This window comes from Actinia tenebrosa, unplaced genomic scaffold (genome assembly GCF_029948245.1).
Source record: "Actinia tenebrosa isolate PJP-AT-01 unplaced genomic scaffold, QUT_ActTen_1.0 PGA_scaffold15__27_contigs__length_11533743, whole genome shotgun sequence".
Classification (NCBI taxonomy): domain Eukaryota; kingdom Metazoa; phylum Cnidaria; class Anthozoa; order Actiniaria; family Actiniidae; genus Actinia; species Actinia tenebrosa.
In genome coordinates, this window is record NW_028292575.1 from 9,928,079 (window position 1) to 9,946,983 (window position 18,905).

The window sequence follows — 18,905 nt, forward strand, 5'->3', positions numbered from 1 at the left end:
GGCATAGACAACTAATAATTATGATATATTAATGAATTAGGAATACTATTAAATAATTAAACAACACTGTCCAGGAATGCGTGTACCTTTCTCTAATAGAATAGAGTAGAATATTAGAAAGTGAAAGATGAGCATGAATAACCTCATTAATTTTGAGATACGATTGATATGGAAATTTCTTCTTTTTTGACATGGAAACTTAGCTAAAAGTTACCTACTGAGTTTCTTAATGATTTGTTAATGATATTTAGGGTGCCTTCAATAAACATGAAAATCCATGCAACGCTTGGGTAATTGGAGGGAGTCAACGAGCTGAGATAATCTATATTTATATTAAGTATCTCAATATGTATCTCTTGGATGGAATAATGATTAAATGATTGATTGATTGATAACCCCTAATTTCATTATAGTACATTCTGCATATGCCTCTCTTATGAACTAATATTTTGGTTATATGATTTTTAAAGGATTTCTGTGCTTTAAAGCTTTCTCTGAGAGTGTTAACCTGAATGAGCACCGTTTAAAGAAAACTTCGAACACTTACACAGTTGAGAAAATGGAGTTATTAGGGTTGGACTACTTGTGGCAAATTGTACTTGAAGTGCCATCTGAAGAAATTGCAGTGTTGGCTATAGAATTGCTCCTTAAACTAAGCTACACTTGGCTATCTCCAAAACTCAAAAAGGTAAAGGAAAATTGAACAATAAATTATTAAAGAATTATGTTTTTTCTGAATAGTCATTCTAGCATTTTCACAATAATTGAGGACACAACACAATCATCTCATGTTGGTTTTTATGGGTGGAGGAATTTGAAACCAGAGAATGCTACATATTTTCAAAATAACATTTTAATTTTTGAAAGAAGGTTTCAAAGGTTTTTATTTTTCCACACACAAAAAGCAAAGAATTACAAATAGAACTTAAGAAAGAAGTGGAAAGGTGCAGGAGGGAACAACCCAAAAGGGGTTAACTAAGAAAGATCCTGCACCCTGCACCTGCACCATTGGAACAATGTCTGACTCAGAAAAATCTGAGCCCCAGACGGGAATCAAACCCAGTCAGACGTTGTTCCAATCTTCTTTCATATGTTATTCTATTCTATTCCTTTCAAACATTTTAATTATTATTTTTATTCACAACTATTATGATTTCGTTGTGAAATATGATAGTCCGCATGAGTGTAGTCACCCTGATAATCACATTTTGCGACAAACTTCAACACCTTCGACACTTCAACCATTTACTTTTATTATAATTTCCTCTGAATAAATGATAATCTGATTGGTTAACAGACTTTAATCATACTCTGAAGATTTAACTAATAAAATTTGAACTCCTGCTACATGATTATCCATTTTTGTTAATCCCTCATATGATTACAGACTGAATTGGACTCACCTCAATCAGTTGCATTGCCATTATTAATCAATAGTTTTTAACTTTTTTCACTCTACTGATTTAGGATTCTTTGCATATTCACAAGAAATTCATTTTAGAATGTTACAAGCGTCTTGAGGTATTTTGACTTGTTAAAACATCTTTGTTTATTCAGGTTTAATGTGCCCTCCAGGGGTGGACCCAGGGGGTGCCCTGCAGTGCACCGGACAACCCACTAATACAGTAATACCAGACTAATACAGTTATTACTCTTAGCTTTTTTTTAAGCAAAAGAAACATTTACAGCTATGCATATATTATCTCAACTATTTACATTTCAACATTTGGGACACCCCCATAACAAATTCCTGGATCCGCCTCTACCCTAAATGTTTTAAAATACAAAGATAACGAACTATAGTTTGTAACTAAATGATGTTCATTTTATCTTTTCTAGTACATCATGTCTTTACTTGGTCATCACACAATGACTCAGGCAGCATCTAGTGTTACCATGGCAGCAACAGCACCTATCACACATGATGTAGTCATTTCTCCTTCTCTTCTTCGGTATGTAAATTTTTTACTTACTAGGTGATTATGTGGATTGTAGTTAATATGTAATATATACAGTATGAGTGGCCTTGTTGTATCAGATATACAACCACGAGGCGTAGCCGAGTGATTGTATATCTGATACAACACGGACATGAATACAGTATATGACTTATCAAACGTCTAGGTTAGTTCCTTTGTGTTTCACTAAAATTTTCAAAATTAAAGTGAATTTGGCCAAGAAAATCCAACTTAAAGTTTATGCAAATGAACAGAGTTTTGTATCAGATTTACAACACTCTTCACAGTCGTGATTTCTGTTGTGTTTTCCTCATGAATTATTAATGAGTTTGATAAAATTATTTATTATGTAGATATCGATGAAATACCAGGTTTTCTCTAGTGTCAAAAACTTGATATCTTTCACCAGTGGAAGATACCATATCTTTCACACGTAAAGATATCGCTGTTGACATAGTAACATACTTTAATAAAGAATTTTTAAGCTTTTGTTTTATTTAAGTTTCATCGATATCTATATAATAAGCAGAACATTACCTGGCCGCTTGGAAATACGAATTTCATCTTCTATCGAAGATAAAATTCTTATCTTTGCGCGCCCATGTAATATCCTCTATATTATTTCCGTACATTCATGGCTTTCACGTGCATCATCAAAAAACTAAAATCCAAAGTCATCACTCCATAAAACTGTTTGTTGAATATGTTGTTTTCACTGGTGTGAGAAAAGCTTTACCAAAATAATTTTCGTATTATCGATGTTTGGTTTTGGATTATTATGAGTCAAATTCTGACACTCAATTCTGTCACGCATTTTCAACTCATTAAAAATAGAAATAATACGTTGTTAACTCAGTAGATGATTGTTAACTTTATTTTGATGCTCATTGTTATGAAAATATTGAAGCAATTGCAATATAAACATAATTTTCAACTTCCGTGATTTGGCCGCCATCTTTGTGCTCCACAATAGGACAAAGATGGCAGATTCATACATTTCAACTGAATTATAAGAATATAATCAACCGCTTCTCAAACCACTAAATTAGCTTGAACTTTGGCTGAGATATAGTTTTTGTTGCTCTTTTGGTCTAATGGAAGTTGTGTTGTCTTGGGAAAACTTTTGATGGCAGAGGAGGTGAAAGGTAAGAATATTATTTTTTGGATCATTTTAATTATCTAAACTATTTTCTTCTCCTTTGCCTTTAGTACAAACCAGTTACTCAATATTGAAAGACTTCTCATGATTGCAGAACACTACATAATCACTGTGGAGGTGTGAAGTATATTTTTATTTAGTCTAAACCTACTTATGGTATACCACGAATCCTGCACTCAGATTCGCTGAGCTACTTGTGTCCTTTTTTTAAAAAAATGATTGTTTGTATTCATTTTTTTTCTAACCATACTGGTAATTATTAACTCAATTGACTCAAAACTTTCGATTGAAAAAAGGACAATTCTTCGGGTGTCAATGTTAATTAACACCTTATTTAATGAATATACCATCTAGTACATGCAAACTTGTTTTACTGATTTGCTTTGTTTAAAGGATCTTAATGCTGGTCCAAGAACTATTCTTCCACATGGTGCATCATTTCATGGTTACCCAATTACTGTTAATATCAATTGTGATGTTCCTAAACAAAATATGACATTACAGGTACTAATACAGTGCTAGTTTTGTATTATAGCCCAATCATTTTACCAGTTAAAGTGGTCATTTTTTGAACCCCCAGGGGCCTGGAAAAATAAAGCTTTATGAGTAACATTATTCAGCTGTAAAACACAACTAGCAATGTTATAAAGAGTTTATTGCACGACACAAAAACTGAGTAAGAGTGCATGAAAAACAACCATTTTTATTGTAAACAAGCAAACTCGGAAGTCAATAAACCAAACCACTTATGTGAGTCACACAGTGCAATCAAATTGTGACGTGTCATATCTAACATAATGCCAAGATATGATTGGCTAAGAGAGAATCAACGATTTCTATTAAAAATTGTTCAAAACTGGTTTGTAATTGCACTGGAAAAATGGCCATAGTACACAGGAAATTGAGTGTGTTGTATAACAAACCTATTCATCATATAAACACTAGACTCAGTGTTTTACTAAAAAGAGGTCAATTAGTGTAAAGTATATAATTTTTAATTTTGGGATTTCCTTCAGTTGAAATTTAACTGCTAACAATAATTGAGGCTGATGATGAGCAATTTACCCCCTCTCTCCATTAGTGCTGTGTTTTATGAGTCATATTTTGTGGACCTTGCTCAAAGTATATCATTCAGTATTCAGTAAGTTTTTTCATCGTATAATTTACCATTTCATCATTACTGTTTCAAAGTATATCATAGAAGAAACAGGGCTAAAAAAACTAGTTTTTAGTAAAGGGACTAGTCTGACTTTGCTATAGTTACAGGCAAATGACTTCTCATTGCACATAGAAGAGGGACTGGGTGTAATATTTTATACCCAGGACATTGGTAATATTTTTGATATCATGTATTAATGACCTGCAACCTCACAAGATGTGCTGTGTTGCTAATTAGGTTTTAAACATAATTATTGTTTTAGATTTCTTTAATTTGGATGCACAACAAAAACAAAACGTGCTTCACATGTCTGAATGTGATTGTTATTAAAATTATTGATATTTTTGAATTTTGCACTTTTTTATCTTTTTCCTAGTGTCATAGTAATGAATCTCTGCGCTCTGTTCGCCAAAGAATATCCAGTAGGCTGAATGTAAATCCAGAGCAAGTACAAATATTCAACAATGAAAAGTTGGTAAGAGAGCTTAACATTGGTATTAAACACAAAAATAATTTATGTTTAATATTATTTGGATTTGAGATTATACCTGTTAATTCTATGTTTAATTATTCAGCTGATGTTTTCTAAAGACTCAAAGCTTCTTTATCAATTGGAATTTGAGGAAGAGCAGCTTATTTTTGTAAAAACATCAGGAGCTTCTGTTACCATGGTTCCCACAAAGGATGAGGTTGAGGTAAATATCTCTCTTGGCCAGATTGTTCAAAAGATTAAATAGCCCAATCGAAGTTTAAATTTCAGTCTGGAAATAGATTCCGTCATTCAAAGCATGATTAGTGTTAATCTAGGATTAATTCAGTCAGTCAGTACTACCACTACCACTTATTACTGCAGAAATAGAAAACATGCACTCCTTCTGTGTGCAGTCATAAAGCAGGGGGTTGGCAGAAACCCTGGCAATGACCACCCTCAGTGCCTACACCTCATACTAACCACATCTTGTTCAAAAACTCATTGTGAAGTGCCTTTGAACTTATGCATATGGAAAAGAGCGCTATATAAATAGATATCATTATCATTATTATTATTATTAACACTAGAGAAGTGTTCGGAACAGAATGACACATAGCGTAGTGCTTGTCAACATTTCTTGAGTGTCTGCCAATAACCATGGCAAGCACAGCACAACAATTTTTTTTTCTTTTATGAAAAAGAAAAATTTCAATAACCATTATTTTGGATAGGAATGACGCAACTGAAGGTGTGACACTTGCTGTGTGGTGTCATCAAGCACATGCTTAAGACCAATCAGAATTTGAGATTCATAACAGGCATTTTTATGATATATAATATGAATGGTTTTTTATGTTTCACATTTTTGTCCTAGATGCAAGATATCAAAAGTGACGTGGTAAGATATTGGGTCAATATTTTCTTTTAATTGTAGAGTGCAAACAATATAACCATGAAACCTTAGTAATACTTAATAGCACAATTTCATGCAAATTCCAATGTTTTCTATTGCTTAATTAGCACTGTTTTGTACTATTTAGTAATTAGTGTTTCACGGATTAATTGTTTGCACTCTATCATCACTATAATTCCACATAAGTAACTATTTTATTATTTTCAAATTATCTTTTCTGTCCAAATTAAAGATTAATTATCGTTTCAATTCGCATTTTTCTTGGGAGAACTCAAATTATTCAATTATTCAGTAATTGGATAGTTTTTATCAGCCAATCAAAACTCAGGAGAAACAATAGAAATTGACTTTGAACCAATCAGCACGTGACTTTTGCTTGCCAGCCGGCCTTGTTTAATTTTTTTTGTCTTGTAATTTTTTTCAAAATGGTGGGGGAAGTTGTAAATTGGGATCTTTTTGAAGACCTTTTTTAGCATAAAAAACGATAATATGGTTTTGACATGGAACTTCAGGAATCAATTAACAGATTCCCCGAAGTATCTGAGGATAGTTTGAATGAAATGTGCGGAAGAAATGAATTTGCTTTCTTTGTGCAGTTATATAGAACATAGGGGTTGACAGAACACAACAGAAGGAGGAGAAGCACGACACATAGTGGAGTGCTTCTCGACACTTCTGGAGTGTTTTGCCATTCCCAAAGTGCTTTATAACTCCACACAGCACACAGCAAGCAAGTTTTTTGTGCATGCGTACTGTGTGCTCTCATGAACCACATGCTCCCAACTAATCAGATATAGAACAGTTATTTTATAATATTTATATTATCAGAGGAGACAGCTTGAAAATGGTTCATTTGAACAAGCTCTGTTTGTGATGTATTTGGTTTTTCTTTCAACAGGCTAGTGCTAGTGGATGTAGCCGCCAGACTTATGCCCTTGAACAAGTAAAGAGTGCAATAATCGAAATATTAAATAACAGTCATCCAACTTTAGCAAACAGATGCTAAAATAATAAGAAGTATAAAATGGTGCATGTGTCTATATGCTATAATAACATAAATATGTAAATATGCTGGAAGCTGTAGAGCAATAGAGGCATTGTAGAGAAAAGTGAAGCATAGCCAAGTTTCTTTGACTTATCAGCTACAGCTCCCAGAATACCACAGTATATAGACATGTACACTATTTTATTTACACACACACCCATCATTCAGTAATTCACTGTCAATCTTATAGTACTTGTCCATTTTTTTGGGCTGGACCTTCAATTATCCTAATTATACACTATTCCACTGTAGGAGCGCATAATGCCTGGTGTAATTATGGCCACAGAATGCAGAGCTTTTAATAAGCTATATCAGTTAGCTGAAATAGAAGAACCCAGGTAAAATTCTCAATGCTACGTGCTCAAATAGTTTTCACTGGCATTAATTAGTATAGCCTCTTATAGATTTTATATTTTGTATTATATTATTATTAGGAAGACCAGGTGGGAAAAAAGCTGAGCTTTACCTGTTACAACCTCATCAGTAAATAAATTGTTGTTGTTGTTGTTGTTGTTATTATTATTATTATTATTATTATTATTATTATTATTATTATTATTCATTGATCTCCTTTGACCAAACACATATAATCAAATGATCAATCATCTATAACTTTCAGTATTACCTCTCGTGTGCAAAGACTTATAATGTTGCTACCCACTGATCCTGATGTACAAGAAGCACTGGATTCCATTGGACAACAGGTCCATGATAATTTTATGATTGTGCATTTACTATGTGTAGAGTGTATGCCATATTTCCATGAAGCAATCTATATAAATCGTAAATCTTTATAATTATGTACTGTTTAATAAACGAGTAGGAGTGTTTTATCAGGTATAAAAGCACGAGGCATAGCCTCGTGCTTTTATACCTGATAAAACACGATCTACGATCAACCAGATTCAATAGAAGCTCCCACACGTTGGATATTGCGTGCCAAGGCAAAGACAGGCACGTTAGTCAAAGATCATTAGGGTTGACTATGACCTTGATGAAGCTCTATGTCTTCATCTAAACTTGGATGCATGCTTCATCCCTTATGAAGTCATCCTCATAGTATTTCAGTGGTCTTTATATAAAGATCACGTGTCTTTATATAAAGACACATGTGTCTTTATATAAAATCACTTGAATACTAATGAAGAGAACTTTATCGGGTATAAAGGTTCATGCACGTGACGTGTATGGTGACTCCAATTGGACCATAAGCTTATGAATTATTAATGAGGGTTTTAATATATTTATAAACTTCATCCTTTAGTTAATTATTTCAGGAAGAACTTTCATTTAAACTTCACCTACCACTAAATGATCCCCTTTTAACATTATTATTAGTTCACGCTTAATTGTTCACCTGGCAATTCTTCCATGGATGACTCTAGCAGCTGTGTCAATCCTACTACCACTACCAATCTCAAGAATATGTTTAGATGTACAGCATCAGGAATGTCACCGTTTAGAGTACTTTATAACCTTGAGGTACAATGTTCAATGTTCTCTGTAACTTATTTATCACATAACTGTCAATAATGATTATTTACTTTTTTTCTTAGGTTCTCAGTAGTAAGTTAATGCCTACTCACTGCAGGGATGGTGGAGCAAGTGCAAAGGCTTTCAAAGAAAACTTCTTGGAAGCTTCAGGCCTTGAGTAATCAAAACGTTCTTTCATTTTTGATGGTGTTAGTATTAATCAGTATATAACCATTTTTATTTATTTCTTAGCATGGTGGTTAGTATCCTTCAAAAGGACATGTTTCCTCATGATGTGGATACTGAAATACGACGTGGTTGTTATTCAATATGTTTACAGCTTGCAAGGTAACATTCCATCGAAGTTCAAATAATTTCAATCTATTATTGTAATACATTCTACAAAGCTTGATTCTTATTGGACAAGAGGAGTACAAGTAGATCACAAATTGAACTCTGTAGAGTCCCAATTAAGTTACTCTCTTTTAAAAAGTGTACTACAAACAAAAAATCACATAAACTTCTTGTACAATTCGGAATTTATAAACTCTAAATTGTACTCGAGATCGCTCAATTTCCTATGCTAAGACAAAAAAGGACAAATTACTTCCAAATTTCAAGGTGAAATTTCACACGTAATTGGTAATTTCATATGTAAAAATTCACTGTTTTAATGATTCATGATTTTCGTGGTTTCTTCTTTTGTGTGGTCAGATCAGGTTGTTAGATCTACAATCTACATCAACTTACCAATAAGAGTTGTTTTCAAATCATAGCCTTAACATTCCAATATCTTGCTTCTGATTGACCGAGAGCCTAAATCCAATTCCTGATATGTGAACTTGACTTGTATTATTTGTAGTTTTTTCTCCACATATTACATATTTTATCATGTCAGTTCATTTTTCATATCAAAGTAGAGATTGAAATATGTTTGCTATCAACTTTAAAAGGCCTGTCTAGGAATTTTTCTCAGATGCTGTCTTGCACCTTTGATAATGAAAGTATATATTCACTAAGTAAGTAACCTATTTGTTTTCTAGATTTCTTCTTTGTGGACAGTCAACAGAAAGCTCTTTTATATTATCATCATCTTGTCATCATGAGACGGCCACTGTGGCATCCTCTCCACACTCCATGGCCACCATGGACCTTGATGATTCATCTGTTGAGTCTAAAAGACCACGATCCAGCAGCATGATTGATGATGTCCATCCAACTGTTCGTGCAGCTATTGAGGTGTGTCCATCGTTTACCAGAAATTGTCTACATCTGATGTACAATATGACTAGCCTTTTCATCAATTACTTTGACATTTCGTTCTGAAGAAATAGAAAATGTGCGCGCATGCTGTGTACTCTCATAAGGCACGCCCTCCCAAACAATCAGAACGCGAGATTTATAACAGATATTTTATAATAATGCTTAGACAATGAACCGAGATGATTTTGCTGAAACAATTGCATGTTTGATGCGAGTAGCCTGGGCAGCTGCAGCCGGGAGAATTCACCTAGCAGGAGGTAGACAGCGGCTATCAAGTCAAAGTTCTGATGATGATGGTGGTGGTGGAAGTGACTCAGACTCCCTCAAGTCTTTTAAATCTAGTATTTCATCTGGACCATTGGAAGTTACTAATAAAGTAAGTGCAGATGTCTTTTAGTTTTACCACAGGGAGCCCAATTTAGATAAGAGTTCTAAACGAAAATAGAATCTTGAAAAAATTTTAATTATTGCAAGAATGGGTTAGAGGCTAAGAAAGTGTGCCAAAAAATAATACAAACGAATAAAAAATGAAGTAAAACAAGCAGTATAAGAATGTTTTTTTCTGTGCCTTTTTTCCTAACTCCCCTATGGTCGCTGTGTGTTGAAAACAAGTAACTGTTTTTTCTTATTATTAACTTAGGATGTTGTAATTGTGGCAGAGGCATTACAATTACTTGTGTTGTGTTTACAACTGAGAACTTCATTAATGGGTAAAATAACTTTATCTTTTACTGCCATATCATAGTCAAATTATATGTTTGTAACTAATTAAATTTCGACTCTTTGTTATATATTCCAGGAGTTTTTTACTATCTTCCTAATGTAAATGATTTTATCATTGAAATTGTTATTGGTACCACACATTCACAGGTATGCTAGCTTTCACTTTTGGCATTTGTTTTCTGTGACTGTGATTGATTAACTTTGTTCTCTTTATGTGTATTGTATTGTCATTGCCTTGCAGGTTCGACATACTGGGGTAGAGCAATTCCTTATCCTCAGCCAGACACCAGTTGGAGGTATAATTGTATACATCACTGTCTGATACCATATAACTGTTCCGGTTGTAATAACGTAATTATCAATGATTTTCCTGTCAGATCCTAAGGTACAAACACCAAACCACTTCATACTTAATGTTCTATTGAATGCACCTCTTCCTCTGTGGACGCCAAACCTTTTTGTTAGAGGGAAAAACTACAGGTTGGTTGAACTATTTTTGTTTTGATGTGCGTTTCTCAGTATGGTTAGCTTATACTTTTCTATTTTTGCAGACTTCAAAGAAACTGCACTCAATACTTTGATTTGATTTGTCGTTTGATGGACTATCTAACAGGTATGTTATTATCAGTTATTATACCAATTACTTTATAATATTCATGTCTGACTCGTCCATAACTTTTTCCATCTTGATTATACAGTGACAGAACAAAAGCAAATGAAAATCAACACTACAAAGATGATAGAAAATGAAATTCAGTGGCTACTCAACTTTGAATCTGGTACTAATTTGGGTAAGTTAGGTGTCCTTCATTGTTACGTGGAGAAAGTACTGCATATGCCTATTTCAAGGAGACAACGAAGAGAGCTAAAATGGCGGTTTATGCGAAACATATTTATTTGGTTGTTATCTCCTCTTCAATAACGTTTGGTAGGTGACATTATTTTACAGTCGGTTTCATTACTTTACGCCTTCGGGTTCCAAACGTATGTTCAGATATTCAATTTCGAAGTTCCAACTACGGAACTTCGAAACTAAGTTCGTTATGAACGTTTGAGCTTACCATCGAAATTTGGAACTTGATTTAGTATATAGAATTTGAAGTTCCCGATTAAATATATCCCAAAGAAATTCCGGAAGCTCCTGGTTGAAAATTAAGTTCATTTGCTGCAAAATAAGCCAACCAAATTCGGCGGGAAGTTCAGAAGTTCATAACGAATTTCCAAACAATGTTTGGAACCCAAAGATGTAAAAGTAATGTGAAACCGACAGTGATTCCATCTGAGATATGTATTTTATGTTTGTATGTTTCAGAGAACGAGCCATTCCTTCTAGCAGGTCATCTAAAATTAACAAAAACTTTGTTTACATGTGAAGGCGTTGACAAACGAAAGTGGGGTATGTTAATATGATAGTGGTGTGTGTGTGTGTGGGGGGGGGGGGGGGGGGGATTGGCGGCATGCACTGCTATGGCGGCTGCTGTCTCACTGCTGTTTAGTTCAAGCCTTGGGGGGGGGGGGGGGGGGGTCGCGATACATACATCGATAGATATTTTAGTATGTCGTTGTAATATTCAATAGTATTATTCCTTGTCTTAAAGGTCAATCTCTTATTCGCAATCTACTGGATGACTTCTTGTTCCCCGCTTCCAAGCTTATTTTTGATACGAGGAAAACTCCAACCAAGGATACTATGATTGATGTATATCCTAAGTATGTCGATTTCTAGTACAAGTGTTAGACTAAGGTCAAACATTGAATTTTACATGAACCGAACTTAATAACATCAAAGAAAAACGTCTTAATCTCCATTGTCTCAATTTTGTTCGGCTCATGTGAAGTTCGACGTTTGACCTGATCCTTAGTCGTTCAAATATAATATATTTATCTGATATTTCTCTTTTAATCTTAAGGTGTGTAAGTCCAGAGTGTCGAGTAGCAGCCTATGAACTTCTTGTCGAAATGGCTGAAGGCTGCTGCGAAAACCTGTTTGACGTGGTGTCTCAGCTGATAAGTATGCATCATACAGGCGATCCAGCGACCTTCAAAGAGTGGGAAGTAAGTAAAGTTCCTTGTACTCGTGATAATTTTGAATCCTTATGAATGTTATTATTTTGATCAAGTTTCAGCCACCAGTATCACCAAGGGCTTCTTGTGGATTTCTTGGTCTAAAGAATGCTGGAGCCACATGTTACATGAACTCTGTCATACAGCAGTTATATATGCACCCAGGAATAAGAGAGGTAATCATGTCCGTGTTTGCCAGGTGACAAATTTGTTACTAACTGTCGGTCACTTTGCCCATCATTTACAGGCTGTGCTAAGTGTTGATGACGATCCAATTGAAAAAGACAGGTAATTTATAGTGACTCTAAGTAAGTAGTACTGACCTAGAGATGGAAGCACTTCATCACACCATAAATTTAGTAGAAAGAAGAATTGTTATCAAGTCAAGCTCATGCAATACTTGATATGTATATCATCTGCAGCATTTTGTATCAAATCCAATCAGTCTTTGGTCATTTGATGGATAGTCAACTGCAGTACTTTGCTCCTGAATTGTTTTGGAAGAGTTTCAAGCTGTGGGGTCAGCCAGTTAACGTAAGGGAACAGCAGGTCAGTACTCAGTTTAGTATTAATGTCCCAATCTGTTAGACTATCAAATGCTGATAAAACTTGCATTCATGTGTTTCATTTAAGGATGCTTTTGAGTTTTTCTGTAACCTGACTGATCAACTAGATGAGCAACTAAAGGTATTAAATATATACAGACAGAATAAACTCAGGGAAATTGAAATGAGCAATTAAACTGATAAATAAAACACTTCCATTTTCAGCGGAAAGGACATGAGCAAGTTTTTAAGAAGACTTTCTGTGGAATGTTCGCTGACCAGAAGATTTGCAAGGAATGTAACCACAGGTAGCCCGGCGGGTTGTAGTATAGTGCAAATTATTAAGCCTGGTTTCCATACGATCGCTGCGATCACCAAAATTGACTTGTTTTATGCAGCAATCATATGGAAACATATCTTCAGATATCGTAGGAATAAGATGAACAATAAGCTTTATTTAAAAGAGGGTTGGTTAGACAGTGGCCTTCAGTGGCGATGGGAATGTGAAGAATGTTTTTTTTTGGTAAACAGGCCAACAAGCACGAAATTGCTTCTATTATCCAGGAGACATTATTTTGTACCTGTAATTACTCGAACCAAGATTAGAGTATGTCAGGAAAGCAGACAGCTTACATTTTTCTTTTGCTTATCTCTCTTTGGAAGATATCTCGTTTAACTTTGATGTCTACGTTAAAGCCAGGAGTCACAGTGATTTTGGTCTAGAGCACGAATATCTGCTTCTGCTGTCATTTTGATCTGTGCTTGATGCCAATTGTCAAGTCCATTGTGTTGGCCAAACGATTTAATGAATTGCAGTTATCCCAAAGATCAAATAGAAACATCACGATCGCTGCGAACGTTGAATCAAGTTTTTGGGCAATCTCAATGATAAAATGGAAATCAGGCTTTATTCACCTAGTATTCAAAAAGGCTGTTCTTTACATGGGACTCTTGTCCTGTTGACCATGCCCTCAATTAGATATAAACATCTGGTTGTAAAGTCATTAAATAAATAAATAAATGATATGGTTTTATTTTGTTAGATACGAACGCGAGGAAGCATTCTATTCACTGCCTGTGACAGTCAAGAATCTTCGTCTAGAAGACTCATTAGAACAGTTCGTGAATGGAGAAATACTAGAGGGTGACAATGCGTACTTCTGTGAGAAGTGTAACGAAAGAGTATGTATGAGTTCAGAGATCCGCCTATTCTCACTAATAAGATTATGTATGAGTGCATGCTTATGGAATTTTCGTACCTATATGCAGAGAACGACCGTGAAGCGTATGTGCATCAAGTCCTTACCTCCCTTACTGGTGATACAGCTCAAAAGGTTTGGTTACGACTGGGAAGCAGGCCGTGCTCTCAAATTTGATGATCATTTTGAGGTAGGTGATTTCGCAGCTTGAACACCAGAGATTAGGAGTTGAAGCCACCCCTCCTTCTCTCCTTCCCTCCTTCCCTCCTTCCCTCCTTCCCTCCTTCCCTCCTTCCCTCTGCATATCTGTCGATTTGAATGAGTACATATTTTGAGGACACTGATACATCCTCGGTAACCCAGGTGTAAAAATATGTCGCTCGTTTCTCGCTACAATATAGAAACGAGTGACATATTTTACACGAGCGACAGATTGTTACCTTGGGTTACCGAGAATGAATATGATACCGTAGGAATTTAAAGCTCCAAATGCAAACAAAATTATAAAACAGAAAACGGTGTGTAAAACACAGTAATTATTGTATCTTGTTTTCTACTCATGGCAATGAATATTTAAGATACAAAATATTTTTCAGTTTCCTTGGTTATTGAACATGGAACCATATACTGTTGAAGGTGTAGCTCGCCGCGAACAATCCAACTTCCAGAACGACACATTTAGTGAAAATGGCAGCGTGACTGACTTGTCCAAGTCTGTTTCTAGCCAATCACTAAATTCTGTGCAGTCCTGCAATAGTGTTACGACTGTTCCCTCTGACATAACATACGAATTGGTTGGAATCATTGTGCACAGTGGACAAGCTAATGCTGGACATTACTACTCGTTTATTAAAGACAGAAGGTTCGTTATTATACCTTATCTTATCCTTAGATTTAACCTAACTTAAATTATAGTTGTAATGACGAATTCACTGCTCTTTTTCAGGACTGTTTATGACACCTCCAATGGCAAAGGCAAATGGTATAAATACAATGATATAACTGTTGAAGAATTTGACATGAACGACGAGACTCTGGAGGCAGAATGTTTTGGAGGAACATATAAAGCTACTGTTTATGATACTGGTATTCATGCCTCTTTTTCCGTCGCTGAATTTAAACAATTATGAAAACAGTAACAGCATTGTTTTTTGTCCATAGTGAATTCGTACCCCGAAACACGTCATAGATATTGGAGTGGTTACATGTTGTTCTACGAGGCGATCGATACTAATAAACTCCAGAACAACTTATTGAATTGTGGTCGAGGACCGCTGATTCGACAAGAGGTTATAATCGAAGGAAGGTAAGTCAAAAATTACTGAATAAATACATTTAAATGTAGCGGCTAGGATCAGTGCTGATTCAGTTGAAATGTGTGGTTTAGGTCTGGCCCTCCATCTCCATCGTCATCATCTATCTCTTCAAGTTCTGGTCCGCCATCACCCACACGTAGTGATGGGTTAAGTCAACTGACGGCTCTTTTACAGAAGGGTGAACGTAAAGGAATCTTTAAAGACAAAATGCCTGCCAGTATACAGAGAATGGTTAGTATGTTATCCATGTCGTTCGTTCGTTTGTACATTCGTTTGACAAAGAAGGATGTTATTTTAAACACAGGTCCATGCTGAGAATCTCCAATTTATGCAGAATCGGGATGTGTACAATCACGACTATTTTAAATTCATACTTAACCTGGCTTCTTGTAATGTAAGTCTACCATTTTAACATATGTCTAGGGTGAAGGTTGAATCAGTTCTTCTTTCTTTGTCTTTAATTTTCAAAATGTTTTTTTAGAGGACCAACAAGCAGTTGTTATTCGCCGTATGCAGTTTACAGTTATCTATTCAGTTTCTGTTCAACACGTACTTCAGAACGACCAGAAAGTTACGGTTAGTAGGAGTGGCATGCCGGATAGAGAGTAGAATGGTAAGTGACTTGATTGTATTCTGTTGGCCAACAGCAACGAAACCGAGGAATGGTGTAGTGTCATTGAACATTTGTTGAGGGGTAATAATGAAGCATGTACGTGGTTCGTCCAATTTTTGTCTGGTGAAAGAGGCAAAGGCTACATCAAGTAAGTCAATACTAGCACCTAGCTATAACGTATATAGTTTCACTTTACTGTGTAATGAATGATTGTCGCTTTTTTGTCTGTTTGTACAGACCATTCCTCCTTGAAGCCCCATCACAGGAAGTTCGATCTTCTTTTTCGCGAATTCTTGGCTTGGCTTTCGAGAACTACATACATCACAATGGTGTTGTTGTAAGTAATAGTATACCTGGCATTTATTTTTTAATTGTCTTTTTCAATAGCTCCAATTCTCACTGTCACTTTGTATTTTAGGGATCGGGACCATTTTATGCATTGATAGAAGCCCTTCTTGCAATGTGTAACCGAGAGGTTATCGATCACCATAAGACTTGTGCTGACTACTTTTGGCTACTTAACAGATATGCGATTATGGTACGCCTCAACTTTACCTCAGCACCTTTGTTGCTGGATCAGTGTTAGATTATAAATTTTTTTGTTTTTATTTTGTAAAACAGAACATTAAGACGTGTGAACACTTGATAGCAAGAGGAGCATTCAAACTTTTTCTCAGTTTTCTTGTTGGGTCGTCATCTGAATACGTAAGTAGTAAAGAAATAAGTAAAACAACTTTATTTAGAGGGGGTGACACGTGACATTTTCAAGGTGGCCTCAGCCAAATTGCACGGTTGGAGTCCCATTCGTCACGATGAGTCATATCTTCACTGTTACAGGCATCCATTTTTGTGCCTGTCTCCGCCAGGCCATCTTGTTCGAGATCCTTAGGAGGCTACCGTACAACTCGCAGTTCGTAATACGATCTTGCCAGCTCACTTTATGTGCGGCACGGAGCATACGGATGTTTCGAACCATCCAGAGACTTTTCTGAGGATGCTTTAAGCTCGCATGCAGCACTCACTACAATACAGTAGCACTCACTAGAATACAGTAACACTCACTGCCATCAGTCGCACTCACAATAGAAGAAGAAAGCAATAGGTTACCCTCGTTACCCTTCTTAAGGTCCCTACACTGAACCAATCGGGACGCGGTTATTACTATTATTGATAATAGTTATTTTTATTAGTAGTAGTATTACTGAATACGGGTTAGTGCTCGTCGTGTAGTCTAAGTGTACTGTGTTTTGTATTACTTGAATCTTTACAGAGTAGCAACCGCCGCTGGAGCTCGATTCAGTCTCAAGAATTCACTGGTCTTTATGCTGCAATAGCAACATTAGTATGTAGCTGTGACGTATCTGCAAGAGTTACCCTGGAAACGGATAATGCTAGACCTATTTTCCTGGATGCTTTTAGGCATGAGAGGCTTATTGCTATGCCGCAGGAAATAGATGATGCTCTATTTGGTGCTAATGCTGATCGCTACATAAGAGAGGTAATGTGCCGGCAGACTTACTGACCAGTGTCAGTAATGTATATGAATGATATACCAGTTACTAATAATTGAATCGTTGTGTATCATACAGGCAACATCTGCTATTTGTGAAGTTGCTGATACTTGTCCGCACATCACCAACATGTTTATACACTGTAGTTGGTGTAATGAACAATTTTCTTGTGAAGTCCTAAAACATCTCAAGGTAAGAAAAGCGTCTTGACGCTGCGCACTTTACAATATCAGGTTTATTTTTATTTTTCATTTTCATTCATAATATAAAGCTGAATAAACACGAATAAACTATCCTGTACTATGCCAGGCTTTACTGGTTGGGTCGTTCATAACCAACCAGGGTTCTTGGTTAGTTTTCATAGTAGCTGTGTTATACGAAATGTGCTTTCGGTTTAGGGCCAACTTGGTAATGTTCCTGCAAATGACATGAAGAATGTGTTTACTACACTTGTTGGTCTCCTCGTAAGTACTTATGTGTACTACTTATCATGTGTGGTCCAAGTACGTGTATATAGTAACTATTATCTACTGACTGTGATATGACAGGTGATAGAGGATCCGCTTCAACTAGTGCGCATCAAAAGTGCCATAGATGATAACGATGGAGTACTCGGTAATGATTTTGTACTTGTTCTGTTGATATATATAATATATATAATATAATATAATATTATATTATTGTTTGTTACATATTTCCATGTTCTATTCCTCAGCCATTGTCAAGTCCAGCAATCTTGGTGACAGTCGGCGGGCATACCAGTGCATTAAGTTTCTGGTACAGCTTGCTCACCGCTGTCCAACAGCGAAAGACTACTTACTACAGAATTCAACTCGCTGGCAATGGGCTGTTCATTGGTTGAAAACCAAAATGAATGAACATTATTGGACACCACAGTCAACAACATCAAATGAATACTCAACGAGTAGAACATTCCAGCGCACCTCAAGCGCAGCTGATACCCTGGCAGAAGCCACCGCGCTTCTTACTGAGCTAGAAGCTAAAGATATCGATCCAAGTCAGGCTACAAATTTGCTCGATGATTCGGTCGTTTTAAATGGTTCTGAAGACTGGGATAAAGAGCCAACAAATTCTTAAGCTCTTTTTGCGTCAGGGGTTGATGCATGCGATTCAGTCTGTAATGATAAATGATATGATATATTGATATATCAAGATTTATATGTAAAGAATGCAAAAGGGGAAATGTATTTCAGGCAATATTTTATAAATTATGTGGTTTCGATACTCCCCTTAACAAAGATTGTATACACATTTGACCTGTTACTGATGAACTGTCACTAAACAGTCTGCAGATATTTGGATTAGAAAAGGTATTCTATGCTGTTGCTGCACGTCAGTCACTATTAAAGGTTTTTATATAAATGCTTTTTTAGCTTTTTCCCTTAAATATTCATAAAGAAATACGAACATTAACTTGGTTATTATTTGGTGTATAATATTTGAATCATTGTTAGATGGAAGTAAAGAGAAT

At 35.7% G+C, this 18,905-nt stretch overlaps 1 protein-coding gene across 1 annotated transcript in view; it reads left to right on the forward strand.

The window, feature by feature from the left end:
* LOC116308738 (ubiquitin carboxyl-terminal hydrolase 24) overlaps nucleotides 1-18,796 on the forward strand; it is a 31,709-nt gene extending 12,913 nt beyond the window's left edge. The window contains exons 16-62 of the mRNA XM_031719218.2: nucleotides 471-688; nucleotides 1,468-1,521; nucleotides 1,840-1,952; nucleotides 3,168-3,234; nucleotides 3,511-3,621; nucleotides 4,653-4,751; nucleotides 4,852-4,971; nucleotides 5,623-5,646; nucleotides 6,560-6,604; nucleotides 6,959-7,044; nucleotides 7,326-7,410; nucleotides 8,045-8,188; nucleotides 8,263-8,357; nucleotides 8,432-8,527; nucleotides 9,223-9,418; nucleotides 9,609-9,818; nucleotides 10,083-10,152; nucleotides 10,242-10,312; nucleotides 10,407-10,461; nucleotides 10,543-10,645; nucleotides 10,717-10,778; nucleotides 10,864-10,956; nucleotides 11,478-11,561; nucleotides 11,764-11,875; nucleotides 12,076-12,220; nucleotides 12,286-12,405; nucleotides 12,477-12,517; nucleotides 12,652-12,778; nucleotides 12,863-12,916; nucleotides 13,000-13,082; nucleotides 13,818-13,956; nucleotides 14,044-14,163; nucleotides 14,570-14,835; nucleotides 14,920-15,059; nucleotides 15,135-15,279; nucleotides 15,361-15,520; nucleotides 15,594-15,683; nucleotides 15,771-15,865; nucleotides 15,937-16,050; nucleotides 16,140-16,239; nucleotides 16,321-16,440; nucleotides 16,524-16,607; nucleotides 17,173-17,400; nucleotides 17,492-17,605; nucleotides 17,812-17,877; nucleotides 17,962-18,028; nucleotides 18,129-18,796. Coding sequence (XP_031575078.2) covers nucleotides 471-688; nucleotides 1,468-1,521; nucleotides 1,840-1,952; nucleotides 3,168-3,234; nucleotides 3,511-3,621; nucleotides 4,653-4,751; nucleotides 4,852-4,971; nucleotides 5,623-5,646; nucleotides 6,560-6,604; nucleotides 6,959-7,044; nucleotides 7,326-7,410; nucleotides 8,045-8,188; nucleotides 8,263-8,357; nucleotides 8,432-8,527; nucleotides 9,223-9,418; nucleotides 9,609-9,818; nucleotides 10,083-10,152; nucleotides 10,242-10,312; nucleotides 10,407-10,461; nucleotides 10,543-10,645; nucleotides 10,717-10,778; nucleotides 10,864-10,956; nucleotides 11,478-11,561; nucleotides 11,764-11,875; nucleotides 12,076-12,220; nucleotides 12,286-12,405; nucleotides 12,477-12,517; nucleotides 12,652-12,778; nucleotides 12,863-12,916; nucleotides 13,000-13,082; nucleotides 13,818-13,956; nucleotides 14,044-14,163; nucleotides 14,570-14,835; nucleotides 14,920-15,059; nucleotides 15,135-15,279; nucleotides 15,361-15,520; nucleotides 15,594-15,683; nucleotides 15,771-15,865; nucleotides 15,937-16,050; nucleotides 16,140-16,239; nucleotides 16,321-16,440; nucleotides 16,524-16,607; nucleotides 17,173-17,400; nucleotides 17,492-17,605; nucleotides 17,812-17,877; nucleotides 17,962-18,028; nucleotides 18,129-18,511 — 5,414 coding nt within the window. The 3' untranslated portion in view covers nucleotides 18,512-18,796. The remainder of the gene's footprint in view (nucleotides 1-470; nucleotides 689-1,467; nucleotides 1,522-1,839; nucleotides 1,953-3,167; nucleotides 3,235-3,510; nucleotides 3,622-4,652; nucleotides 4,752-4,851; nucleotides 4,972-5,622; nucleotides 5,647-6,559; nucleotides 6,605-6,958; nucleotides 7,045-7,325; nucleotides 7,411-8,044; nucleotides 8,189-8,262; nucleotides 8,358-8,431; nucleotides 8,528-9,222; nucleotides 9,419-9,608; nucleotides 9,819-10,082; nucleotides 10,153-10,241; nucleotides 10,313-10,406; nucleotides 10,462-10,542; nucleotides 10,646-10,716; nucleotides 10,779-10,863; nucleotides 10,957-11,477; nucleotides 11,562-11,763; nucleotides 11,876-12,075; nucleotides 12,221-12,285; nucleotides 12,406-12,476; nucleotides 12,518-12,651; nucleotides 12,779-12,862; nucleotides 12,917-12,999; nucleotides 13,083-13,817; nucleotides 13,957-14,043; nucleotides 14,164-14,569; nucleotides 14,836-14,919; nucleotides 15,060-15,134; nucleotides 15,280-15,360; nucleotides 15,521-15,593; nucleotides 15,684-15,770; nucleotides 15,866-15,936; nucleotides 16,051-16,139; nucleotides 16,240-16,320; nucleotides 16,441-16,523; nucleotides 16,608-17,172; nucleotides 17,401-17,491; nucleotides 17,606-17,811; nucleotides 17,878-17,961; nucleotides 18,029-18,128) is intronic.
* Nucleotides 18,797-18,905: the final 109 nt, after the last annotated feature.